General features: G+C 36.7%; 1 protein-coding gene across 15 annotated transcripts in view; it reads left to right on the top strand.

The window, feature by feature from the left end:
- Positions 1-13,402, top strand: part of LOC126872294 (C-type lectin 37Db-like) — a 166,690-nt gene extending 153,288 nt beyond the window's left edge. For all 15 annotated transcript variants that reach the window (XM_050632127.1, XM_050632137.1, XM_050632112.1 and 12 more), the window contains 3 exons: positions 2,585-2,697; positions 11,203-11,438; positions 12,148-13,402. In XM_050632127.1, coding sequence (XP_050488084.1) covers positions 2,585-2,697; positions 11,203-11,438; positions 12,148-12,265 — 467 coding nt within the window. In that variant the 3' untranslated portion in view covers positions 12,266-13,402. The remainder of the gene's footprint in view (positions 1-2,584; positions 2,698-11,202; positions 11,439-12,147) is intronic.
- Positions 13,403-13,733: the final 331 nt, after the last annotated feature.

Genomic DNA, 13,733 nt, shown 5'->3' with positions numbered 1-13,733 from the left:
TATTTAAAAGCTTCTTGTAATAACTTTGCCATGTGACCTCGTGCGAAGCGCATAAAGAACAAGATGAAAACGAAGTGAAACTACAACGTCTCCGTGTTATTTACATAACATTAAACGTTAATAAAACGACACCAGGTGGTGTAATGAATCGAAGAGAAATTTACCTCGATCGATTACACCTGCGGCCGAAAAATTGTCGACGAAATTACGTAAGACGAAGAACGTAACTTTTCTCTCTCTCTCTCTCTCTCTCTCTCTCTCTTTACACGTCCTACATAAATTCTTGCCGGTAGAATTATCTTTCTTTATTTTTCGTAACAAACGAATCTTTCTCGCCGTATAATTATTTTCCCTTATTACCGTAACAGCTCAATTTAAAACTCTAAAGAAGACATCTTATAGAAAGTACATTCGGCGTTTTTATCTTATCCCAACTGCCTAGACTAATTAACTTCGTTTCTTCGTGTTAATTAAGAAGTTCACCTCCTTTGTTAACGGAACCGCCCTTAAAACCAGTTTCCTTAAAAAGAAACATCGGACTGATATAAATAATCTCTTTGTATCCCTGGAAAATCTTAAGATACTAAACGAATTAAAAAACGACGATAAATATCGTTCCCTAGAAAAAATGTATCGCTGTCAAAATTTGCAACAGTTTGGATTAAGTTATATAATTTTAAACCAGTTAATTCTAGTTTATATTCTCCAGTTCATGTGATAAATACTATCATTTACATTTGTACCACAAAGTGTAGAATATAAATTAAGATTAAACTCTGTAAATTTTTATATCTTCGTATTTCGTATAGAATTATTCAAATTCCTTGTTCGCAATTAAGCGTGTATACCTTCTAAGCTTTAAACTCGATTTTCTCAAAAACGGATTATGTTTTTCTTCAGTTTATTTTATACACCACGTGTATAATCGTACCACGCGTCCTGTTACACTCTGCATTATCCACGACGAACTAGTTACTAATACAACTAAATTAATAACAACAATATTAACGCGCAACAGAGTCTCGTTACATCAGAAATACAAAAAACTTCGTCGGTTAACAAGTGATTATTTCTCGTGTCACTTTACCCGAATCGTCAACTAATTCGTCACTTCATTCGTCACTTTTTTACGCCACGAATAACGCGAGTAACTTAACACAAGACTAACCTGAGCTTTCTTAACTACCTATGGCGCGACGCTACCAGACGAAAATAAAAAACAACTCGTTATCCTGAGTTCACATAAAATTCTTTCAATAACCAGCAAAGGTAGGAAAAAGAATCTGGAGAAATATCTCATTAAACAAAAGCAAACAAAATTTTATGATACTATTTTCTCCGATTATTTTTCCAACACTGTACTCGATTGAGTCGCTGAGGTTCATGGCGATATTATTTATGCGGCGAGCCGAGCACTCCGAATCACGTTCATTTTACAGTCTATATTATCCGAAAGTTCTCGTTAAGTTCCTTATTTCCATAGGCGTGTTTTATCGCCGGGAACATTAAAACTTTCGCCCTCGGCGAGAATTATGCCGCGATATAATGGTTCGTTAAAGCACGGCCAAAAGAGGTGGGCGATCGTGCCTTTAATAATGGAATTTTCACTCGTCGGCTTTTCCTTGAACCGTTACGCGTCTCGAGCCACCAGAACATCGACTCTTCCGCATTACGTAACAAGTTGGTCTGACCCCCCGTGAACGCTTGTAATTCCGTTTTCTCGCAACCAGCATTCAACAGAGAAATCTATTACGTGAATTAAGGGGAACGTCGCAAAGAAACCTTCAGTTAGCGAAGGTAAATGGTGGCAAACACGATTATTAACGATACCGTTGCGGTGGAGAGATATCTGTTTATTTCTGCCTCTGCACGTGGATTATTTCGATCGAAAAAGAGCAACGTTAGGTGTCAGATTTTACGCATTTGATCACTTTGATCGATACGTTTGATATCCAATTAGAAGCAACGAATAATACTTTTGAATCATTGTCGAATATACAATGTAAAAAATGGAATAAAGTAAATTAACCGTCGACAGTATCATGAAGTTTCTGAATGACCCAATGTTTCGATTCTAATAAAAGTTAACATCCATTGTTATCCAAAAGCGTTTATATTTTCCTGATAATTATACAAAGAAAAAAGAATAAAATCTGTTATTTTAAATACGCTGTTAAGTTCGATGTTTAATACTTTAAATACTTACTTCAGGAACTTTATCTGTTATTCGTTGTACAAACTGCAACTTAGCACGAAATAATAAAGACAACTGAATGAAAACCTTGAATAAGGGACTGAAGCAAACTTAACAGATTCGGAGGAAACGCTCTTAAACTACACTGTTCCATAAGTTTCAGGCGTTTTACGTATTTCTTGTATTCGGTACTATATCGCCTTCTTACGAAATATCTGCAAGCCGTGTAAGTGAGTAATGAAACCAATCGACACAGACTGTGAAACAATACTTTCCTGTTAATTTAACTTCAACCAAATTGTGTTGTTGATCTTTAGTCGAGATTTGCGTGCAATTAATTTGCCAGGGATTTCTACCAGATCCACGCTAACATTTCCATTGTTTCCACAGACGACTGTCCAAACTGCGTGGACGAGCACAGCAGCAACCTGGCCGCATCAAGATGGACGATGCCGCTGTTGAAGCTCGGCGAGAAAAGATACTACCTGGGGATCTTCTTCAAGGTATCACGGCTGCCAGTCACTTTGATTTATCTAGTTGCTCTGGCGGGCGCGGCCTACCGGACATTATCGAATTATTTCCGTGCCCGTAACTTTCCCGCTTGCCGTCTCACTGGCGCTTTACGGTGCATCGAACGCCAGACCGGGCTTGTTATCGATCTGTTCACCTGAACGCGACCATCCCCTATATCTATGCTTTGTATCACGCGGCAAAGAACGCGGAAAATTGATCTTGTTGATCACTGTCCTCGTGGACTCGTAACGATTCCTCTGTCAAGCAGATTGCGTTGACGGAAGAGAGCTCTCTGTCGGGTTGGTCGAAGACAACGGTTTGATAGACACACGTTCGTCAAATGAGGGAGAAAAAGGTGTTCTTTAAGAGGAACAGGTGGACGTTTATATTTCTAGAATGCGGAAGTATTCTATCGATGCTTGCTAGTTGAGGATCTTCGATTATTTTTCGAGAACCGACGTTTTACGGAAGCGTGATTTGCAAATACAGTGCACTTCCTCTTGTTTGAGCTTTTAACCGAATACATCTAACTTCTTTCAGAGAAAATTTACCGATACGTTTCATGCGACGTTAAGCTTATTGGTGGTCCAGAATATTCGTCGTGAAAGGAACTTCGATGTAACAGAAAGGTGATATCGTGATGTAATTGAAAGAAAAACAAAGGAGAATAGAAAAGAATACTTTAAATAGTACGAGTCTATATATAAATACATTACGTATATGTTCAAGATAGAAAAGGTTTTCTCAGTGTAGGTGATATCTTTGTAGAAAAGGATAGTAGGTTGAGTATTGAATTAAATAGTGTTAAATTAAATTTTCAAATACATGTAAATATATCCTTTATTTTATACAGTGCATATTCACGCGTACATACAAACATATGTCTTTTGTAGCTACTTATAATATGATATCTGTTCGCTTAATCAGGTAGTGATTTAATTCCACAAATACCATTTAAGAGAAAGTCTACCGTATGCGCGAAAGATTAGAATGGAATCTTGATAACGTCAAGTTGTCGAAAAATGTTCTAACAGCAGGACAAATATCGATTCTTAAGTACACACGAATATTCTTTAAATCGAAGTTAAAATATTTAAACTATATTGTAGTTATACTACAAGCAATTTTACACTTCCATTCGCTATTCCCACGCATATTTTCGCATTGAGGCCACTTTATGTCAGTATCAGACACGCGATCTCGCTTTAACTCGATTCCACTGCACATTCAAATCTCCAACGACCCATTCCCCACCGCTTGACACACAATTTCACCTCCATTCCATCTCCTTAAAACAGGAACAGCGTCGTCTCGTCGACGACCGATGCCTAGAAGTGCCATTAACCCATTTATTACGTATTCGTGTCTAGTTTAAACCCGTCACCCACTTTATCACGCTTTTCCCTCTAACCTAGACCCCTTGTAGGACTCCCAGTTGGCGACCGCGAATTCCCTGGAAGGTAAAATCGTCGAAGTATCGCTTAAGAACTCGGAGAATTATGGGCGAATATATCTGCTAGAAAAAATTATCGCTATAACTTAAAAGCGAATTTATTCACTCGGAACGACACGTTTGCTGTGCTAAAATATTATTCAGTGATATGAAATTTAATATATTATACTTAGAGTTGATTAATTAACAAGTACTATAGAAAATACAATACCGTGCGCCGATACTTATTGTGGCTACTGTACATGCGCTCGTTAATTATCATTTCGATTTTAAATAACATTGATTAAAATTTCATATTATTATTATTGTTGTTTATCATTAAAGGTAATACAGTTCCTTTTCCCTGACATTATATACAGGGTGGTTGGTAAAAAAATTTTTTTTTTTTAATTTTTCCATCGAGACAACGATCTACAGTGAGATCCGTTATAACGTACCGCACGCGTACCGAGCGAAAATTCAAAGTCGATTTTCTCGAAAACGAAGCCTCAAACGAAAAATTTTTATTCTATATTTTCGACTTCTTTTTTCGCGTAGAATCACCCCCTTTCCGCTTGTACTACCAATTACCAACCACCCTGTATATATTCCTTGCAGCAAACTTTCTATTTCTTCGTGAAAGTGCTACAAAACTTCAAATTCTTATTCTTCAGATAATCCTACGTAAAAATTTATGTAGTAGTTTTAACGCATCAACTTTACTTATACATATATCTGTTGGATATTTGGAGTATTTTGGTCGCTTACTTAAGGATGAACCGTCCTATTACTTCGCTTGTTTAAAAATAATCTCTAGGGAATAGTTTGTTATTATTTTAAACAAGATAGAAGTCAAGAGTTTGTCGATAATTATATTCGTCTAGTGAGATCGATAATTTTCGTCGATTAACATGTCAAAATAATCCTTTTAAAAGCAAACTACAAATAAACTGCATCTTTTTATGGATTTAAAAATACAGAACTATGTAGCGTAGACAAAACTACAGAAAATATGCAAACCAAAGTAGTCATCACAATATTTTTATGTTAAACTGCACCTTTTTATGAGCTTAACAATACAAAGCTATCTAGAATTGACGTAATGCACAAAAGTACAGAAAATATGCAAACCAAAGTAGTCATCACAATATTTTTATATTAAACTGCATCTTTTTATGGGTTTAAAAATACAAAACTATTTAGAATAGACTTAATGCACAAAAGTACAGAAAATATGCGAACCAAAGTAGCCATCAAAATATTTTTATGTTAAACTGCATCTTTTATGGGTTTAAAAATACAAAACTATCTAGCATAGACGTAATGCACAAAACTACACAAAATATGCAAACCAAAGTTGTCATCACAACATTTAATAGGCGAAATGAATCTCTATTTGAATCCCATTTAATTGGTTATCTCTGTAAAAACATGTATTTCCACAAACATCCACGATCTTTAAATAATTCCCGATTATACAGAGTGCTCAGTTGAGGCCACTCAATCGGTTAAGTGGCACGGCATTTTCAAATTGTTAACCAGCCGAAAATGGAGATTCACGCAACCAGATGAATCGACCGATCGAACAACTCTCTCTATCACTTTTCTCTCTCTCTTTCACTCTCTCTTTCTTTTTCTCTCTCTTTGACCGTTGTTGCTCCACAAGTCGAGTCACCTACTTTCCTTGGCTCGCGTGCAAACGGAACCGCATTATTAAGACAGATTTTGTAATGGCAACGGCGTGTCCGGTCCGCGGCCTTGCAACGATCTCTCTGAAACGGTGGGTGGAAGTGACGTAAAGCGTTTCTTCGGCGATAAATGACGGCGTTTCGCAACGACGTAAAGGAGCGCTGCTCGATCCTCCCTGTAATCGGATTAACCGGGACGAACGTCCTTCTGCACCCGTTCACCTTTTGTTTCGCCAGCAAACAATGAAGGCTGTGATGGTGTCTGTTCGTTTGTTGCTCGAGTAAATCTTTGGTTACACCATTAGTCGAAATATGGTCTTGGTTATTATTTTATCGTTTTACCTGACACCGCGGAGTATTTGCTTTTTAGTGGTTATCCAAATTCGCTTCGGGATTCGTTTGACCTGTCGCGAGGCTCGAAGTATGATTTTCTAGCTATGACTGAATTTTTTAAGCAGTTGGTCTATTTAATTTCTGAAATAACAGAGTAAAATTACATTATAGAGGCGAACCATAAGTATTTTTACAAATTGTAGAAATCTTACGAAACTGTAAGAATCTTACAAATGTTGGAAAGAAATTCGAAGATTGTGGAAATAAAATAAAATGGAATGAATTACGAGAATGTAAAATTACAGTCTACAAATTATCGAAATCGTCGATGAAATAATGACTTTGGATTACGTAAGAAATCAGAAGAATGTACTTAAAACACACTTCTGGAATATACGTATAGCGCACTTAACGTTCAGTATGGAAGGATAAGTTGCAGATTTTTCACTTCACTTTCGCAATAATTTGATGTTAAATCACACGATCAATCTTTTTACAAACTCATTTCCACTCGCATTAAAAAAACGCGACGCCTCTCTTATCTCCTTGAAAATTAGAATTTTGACAAGTTTCAAGTACCTCTTTCTGCGATTAATTAATAATAAATCCTCATCAAGCCGATACATCATTATATTTATTTACTTATATTATATTTTCTTATAGATAATTATTACTATTTTATTATTTGTGCTTCTACCGATTACTATTTTATTATTTTCATCACACTACTTTGATTATAAATAGGTACCTCGTGTAGTTATTTACGACGAAATAATTTATAACTTTCTCCCTAGTCATCTTTAATCATCAAATCAATGGCAGACAAACTGATGTTTAATACGTGAAATTCTTCCAAAGCGTGGAACACAAAGTAGCCGTTTCGCCGGACGTGAATAGGACACGCGTAATATTAGAGATATTTCAATGGAAACGAAATATGCAAATGTCGCGGATCCGTGTTTCTTTGCGCTTCCCCTATCGGGCGTAAAATACGAGAATGCTTGTTGCGCGGTCATTTGCCAGGCGTAATGGAGCCGGCTGGCGAAATTTATGCGGCTTTACACTCGCGTTTTTTGAGCTCGTACTTTCGTGCTGAAGCGTGCCGCTCCGGTAGTTCTCCTCTCAGCGGTACACCGAAACTCGTACAGGAAGGCGCACCAGTGACGAATTACGACGAAAATCCGGCAAGACAATTTTTCAACAAATTTCGGCATAATATAAAGTGGTTTTGAATTGAAATCCGATGGAACGTTTGAAGGAAAAATATACGTTTCGTTGACGCTTTCGCGTGAAATGAAGTTTGAATTTTGAAATAGAATTAAATATAATTAAAATTTTATTGGCATACGTATCGTTATGTTTAATTTTTATATTATTTCTTCATTCCTTTTTTTTATCAGATGCAATAACGTTCTTTCAGATATGAAGAAGTGGTATTTTTCATTTCTGAATATTTCAAGTTTTAAAAAGTTAATTAGAAAGATTCGATCGAATTGAAATACCCTTCTGAATATAAAACGTATACTACGCAAATAATTTAAAAGATCGTAAAAATGCTGCTAGAGATCAATTTAAAATCGTAATTATTATTTCGCGGTACTGTTAAATATTTCATAATGATTGCCTGATCGTATTATTTCCTCCTTTACATTTTATGTGCCTAAAAAAATATTATATTTTACGTACGTATTTATAGAGTTTATTATAAAATAAACACGAAACGAGCTTCGACAAACGTAGAAACAGCTTCGCGATTGTAGCAGATGGAACGAGAACGAGGAGAAACGAGTCGCGAGGAGCACGATCGAGAGCATTTAAATAGACTTAATGCGCATTCGTTCTTTTAACCACAGTGGACAAAGTAAAAGGCCAATTAAAGGAGAAAACAGGCTGCGTCGGTATACGCGATCGCGAATAATTCTTTTCACGTTCATCGATTGCCACGGGCAATTTGCTGCACGGAACGAGCGTCTGCGTTGTCTTCCCCAACCATAAAGTAGCGGTATTTTCATCGATATCCGCACGAAATGGTAATTTTGAATAAATTCGATTGCGTGTTAAAGTATGAACGATTAGGGAGACACTTGTCATTCTTCGAAATCTTCATTGCCATTTTTTCTAAGGAAAGAATGGAATTAGGTAGCTACGAATTACGAATGACACCACAACTCGTAGATAAAGCATTTACTCGAACCGTCGATTGTTGATTAATTTAAGCTAATTAAGATACTTTTTAGGTGTGTATATCCGTTTTATGTACACTTCCACTTAGAAGTTTAAAGCGCGTTAGGATAAAAGAAATACCGACTTCTTTAAGTAAATAAATATTTTATTCATTACATTACTATTACGTAGTATTGAAATGGTAGTTGATTACATTTAAAAATAGGGCTTATGATTGTAATATTCTTATTTCTCAGAAAAATATGTGAAAAATTTATTTGTCTCATTTCGGAAAAAAAGAATACCGCAGGCTTTCAAGTGGATATATTTATTACAAAAAATGATTATAAAATTGTAATTTCAATGAAATAAATTATAATCGTGCTATAATATCGGATTAGATAGATTATGAAAGAAAAAGAAATACTCGTAAATAAGTTCACGTATCTTTTTCACGATAATATATGTATATTCCAAAGATTGGAGGATATGTATCGTAATAAAAGGTCGGTTTGAAAGAAAAATGCCACTAAATCTGTTTCAAACGAGATTTAAAGGAAGCAGGGAAAATATGATAAAAGAAAATTGAAGAATTTACGATACTAAAATGAAGGGAGGGCTGATAATCACGGTGGTGTAAGTCGAATCACTGCTGCTTTTTCGTAAAACAATGTCTTGCGTTTGTTACTGCACAAAATACTCATCATACTTTTCCAAATCGCGAAAAGGTATCGCGGCGAAGAAGAAAGCGTAAAGTTAATTAATTACGAAACTAAGGAAGATTCAAGAATCGAAGTACACGACTAAATCCAAATCCTTCAAAATTTTCATTCGCGCCACTATGATTTTCAGCTCGTCAAATGACAGATAATTTCGTATATTTCATTTTCGATTATAAAATCTTCTCGACTTTTCACATAGGACGAAACTCGATGAAACTAAAGTCGAAGAATACACATTGATCGTTCCTTCGATAACGAAACCAAGTAAAAATGTAACTTGCACAGGAGAAGATGAAAATAAGCAACAAAACCGTATATCGAAAGTATTCGATTTCGTAAACTGTAAAATAGAAACGGGACAGTTTCATCCCGCTAAGATATGAAGGAAGAGGGCGAAAAGATTTTGAAGGACTCGACGTTGAAGCAATCGCAAAGGCGCTCCTATTTATCGCTCTTTATTTGCATTCCGGCCGGGTTACACGCGATTTTTCGCGTTTCTCCATTCCCCTCTTTTCCTGTTTCCCTTCGTGTACGGAGGTGAAACGTGTTCTCCGGTCCGGCAACCTCGACAAAACATTCCTCCGCATCGACACGAAAATCGCATTCGGCCGGGCCGTGGCGTCGCTCGCGAATTTATGACACGACGTGTCTTTGGCATGCTTGTCGCCGAAAAATATCGACGCCGACGTATACCGCGTTAACAGGGCGAAGGATACTCCCAGAATCGAAAAAATGATACTTCACGTGGAACGTTCCGACATTGTGGATGTTAGCGAACGTAAAGAAACGTTCGATGAAATTATTTTATTTCCGATCTGAGAAGCGAGTCTTGTTTCGTTGAACGTTTACAGTCACACGAAACGTCGTAATAAATCGCTGGCGAGTCAGTTGAGAGTTATCAGTTAAGTTTCATCATCGTTCGAAGGGATTGATTTGTTTTAAAAAATGCAGCGACTGCAATGTTTAATCGAAAATCATTTGCACGCTCTGTATCAATTGGCCTACAACAGTTTTGTTCTGTCGTCATTGTAATCCTAACGAAGAGTAAAAAGTATTATATGTCTTTCGATGAGCATTTTTCAAATGAAATTATATATCGTACCAAAAGTGAACTATCGTGTCCAAACACTTTTGTGCAGTAGCGTAATAATCGGTAAAATAGTGGATTTAATGTCGAAAATATTTTAAGGCCTGTTACAACCTTAATTAGATTCTGTCATTATCCCACAATATGATACGATCATTTCAAGTTTAAAAGAATTTCAAGTAATCTAATTATATGAACGCGATGCGTTAATTCTGCCATGATACAATACAGCATATAACTGTCTCTGCTGTTTAAATGTACAAAGACTACCATTATATCACAGTCCATAATTTAACGAACAATTATTGTTAATGTCCAAACCAGTGTCTCTTTTAATTATCTCGAATCCTGTTCCACAATAACAATGTTTAATTACCATTCGAATCGGTGCATACGCATATTATTCACCTAAAAGCCGACACTCGTCATTCACCTAATATTTTATCATACACGATCGCACAATATATTTCGTTTCTCACTCTATTTTCTCGAGCAACATTGATCGTACGTAGGGAAAACTTTCGATTAGATCAGTTTCTTCGAACGATTAAAATAAATTTGTAAATATTCTACTCTGTTTTGTTTTATTTGTATTGATAAACGACCAGCGAATTCCTCGAATAAAGCGTGTTACGACCGTTCGCGAAGAGACGCGATCGCGAGGAAACACGTCACCGAGAGGCGTCAATTCTCGCTACGATTCTGATAGTCGACGTCGCGAGCCAGTCGTTCCCCTGTTTTGATTAGGATAACAGAGGTAGTTCAAAAGATTGTAACACTGAATTAACAGGGTTAATATAAGCTTCTATTTTTAACAATATTTAAAATTGTAATTAACACGTTACAAATGATTTAACGATGATATAACTAGTTTATTATTATAATTCGACTCGACTTTATAATATTTGTCGTTCACTTCAACGACAGAACGGTGGGAAGGCAAAAAATAAATTGGAAGAAACGAAAGAAGAAAAACAATAATGAATTTGAGGCTGGCGTTTAATTCTGCTTCAACGAGATTTCATTCTATCCGCTTGTATCGTAGATTTCATTTTTTAATTTCGTTACAGGCCAACTGGTACAGGGCGTCCCAGTATTGTCGATATCACGGAATGCATCTGGCGAGTATAGCGTCGCAGGAGGAAAACGACAGGCTGGAGAAACATATTAAGGACTTCGGCCTTGGACACGAGCATTTTTGGACCTCTGGTACCGATCAGGCTGAGGAAGGCACTTTCTTCTGGATGGCGAACGGCAGGCCAATCACGTTCGAAAATTGGAACGTCGGCGAGCCGAATAATTTCAGGTATGAGCCTGCGATATCTAAACTAGTAAGGACACAAGAATGTTCGTATAATAGAACAAACATTTTTCTGATATTAAATTCCATTCTTTTAAACGAGGATTAAGAAATTACAATTCTTTTCTTAATATCTAATAAAAAGAATATGTATATATTAGATTGCCCGAAAAGTTTCTTTCGTTTTATAAGGAAATAATAGACGTACAATGTTTTTTGTTTTATATTAGTTTATTGAATTATGCACCTAATTATGTACCTAATTCAATAAAATAATATAAAATAAAAATTATTGTTCGTCTATCATCACCTTATGAAACGACAGAAATTTTTCGGTCAACCTAATATTTCCGAAACAAGAAAGGCCATCTTCGTGATCTTTAATTGCTGTTCATGCTCTAATAATATAATGTAATGCGTGGAATAATAGTATTTCTAACAGAGGGAAATACTAACAGACGTTCTGTTCGAATAATGGGATATTCGGCTCATATTAGAATGTTCAGATATTAGCATACTCGAGCGATGGCGGATAGAGAGGAGTTTCTATCGCATCGACTTCACCTCTCCGAGGGAGACATAACAGGAAGCATTACTCCGCTTTTCATTGTTCTGAAAGCTAATTGAAACCGTTTGATAATATCTCCTTCAATACATGCCTAATAAGAGACAGAGGAGAAAAAAGACAGCATAAATTCGATGCATTTCGTTGCAGATACGAGAACGGCGAAGAGGAGCACTGCCTGGAGCTGTGGAACAGGGATGGTAAAGGGCTGAAGTGGAACGACAGCCCGTGCAGCTTCGAGACGTTCTTCGTGTGCGAGGTGCAGTGATCGATCGATCGGCCAACAGGATTGACGAAAAACAGGATCTGAAAGTCATCGATACACGGGATTCGATTCACGATACATCGACTTGCCTATCGAGTCATCCTGCCAACTATTGCCTCGTCGACTTCGTTTTTCCTCCGGGACCTCGAAACAAAATAGAAAAAGTGACTTTCTCTGTGTGTGCGCGTGCGTGTGCGTGCGTGCGTGCGTGTGTGTGTGTAAGTGCGTGTATTCCACGTAGACGAGCGTTTTAAACGCGTCTTGCGAATCGATGGATCGCGGGCAAATGGATGCTGAACGTAAAGAAACAGATGGCGAACACGATGATTAGGATACCGAGATGTTTCTGTGAAGGAAATTTTTGTGAAATGGTCTGAAACCTATGCTTGGATTTTTATGTGAAAATCGCGGTTTCGTTACAGCAAATACGCCTTATTTCTGCTACTGCGAAGACCACTAGTTCTACTTGTTCGTAGAATATTTTTATAGTAAGTAGCAACGATGAGAATTTTCTTTACTGGTGGATAAGAACTGACGAAAGAATGGTTTAAAATGATTATTTTAATGGCTTATTAACGTTCACGTTGTATGATACTATTTGCTTGTTAAATTTAGCAATTACGAAGTAAGGACTCGTAAGTTTTAACGTGGATGTTAGCGATAATAGTCGTTTGTCATTAACGCAAAGAAGCCTGTGTTTGGATAATGGATTCTTTTTTTTGGAAGATGGATAAGCTGGAGCTTGTGTGCTACTTTTTCTTCGATGATAGAAACGTAGAATTATAGTTGCGTCGTTGACGAAAGTTCCAACAAAAATGTGACCGTTGTTGGTAACCAGGCGGAAAGTCAGGGAATTTTCAAACTTTGCCAATCGATGGAATCAAGGTTGTCCGATACGAAAAGCACTTCCAATTCCATAGATTTGCAAAATTTCTGGTTTCTAATCGTAAGATATTTCCTCTTTTTCTTCCGGTTTCCTTACCAAAAGCTCGTTGCTAACGTTAAAAATGTCGAGAGGAGAAATCAAAAGACTTTAAAGTGGGCGTGTCGATTAACGATGATTTAACAGAATAATGTAAGCTTCTATTTTCTAATTAATATCTGAATTAAATAACGAAAGGAATAAAGAAATGAATTCTACATCGATGGTTGAAAATTATTAGCGATCAATTTAATGTAAGCGACGAGCAGAATTCGCACAATCGGAATTCTGCGCCAACTTTCATGATTTTATTTTTCACGAGTTCGTTGGGCGTTGAAGTGGAAACCCCGGACGTCGGAAACGACGTTGTACATGACATCATTTAGCGCTATGCAATAAAATTCAAGTTACATTATTAATACTCCGTGATATTTTTTCCCCTCGTCGTTCTTCAAATGCCAAAATAAAATCACATTAATCATTTTGGCTAAAATAAAAGACACGTAAATCGTAAAATTCGTCGTCAATCGTCATACGCGTCTGGAATTA

Source organism: Bombus huntii, chromosome 1 (genome assembly GCF_024542735.1).
Source record: "Bombus huntii isolate Logan2020A chromosome 1, iyBomHunt1.1, whole genome shotgun sequence".
NCBI lineage: Eukaryota > Metazoa > Arthropoda > Insecta > Hymenoptera > Apidae > Bombus > Bombus huntii.
Note: the sequence above shows the minus strand (reverse complement) of the source record. Positions and strands in the feature narration are given on the sequence as shown.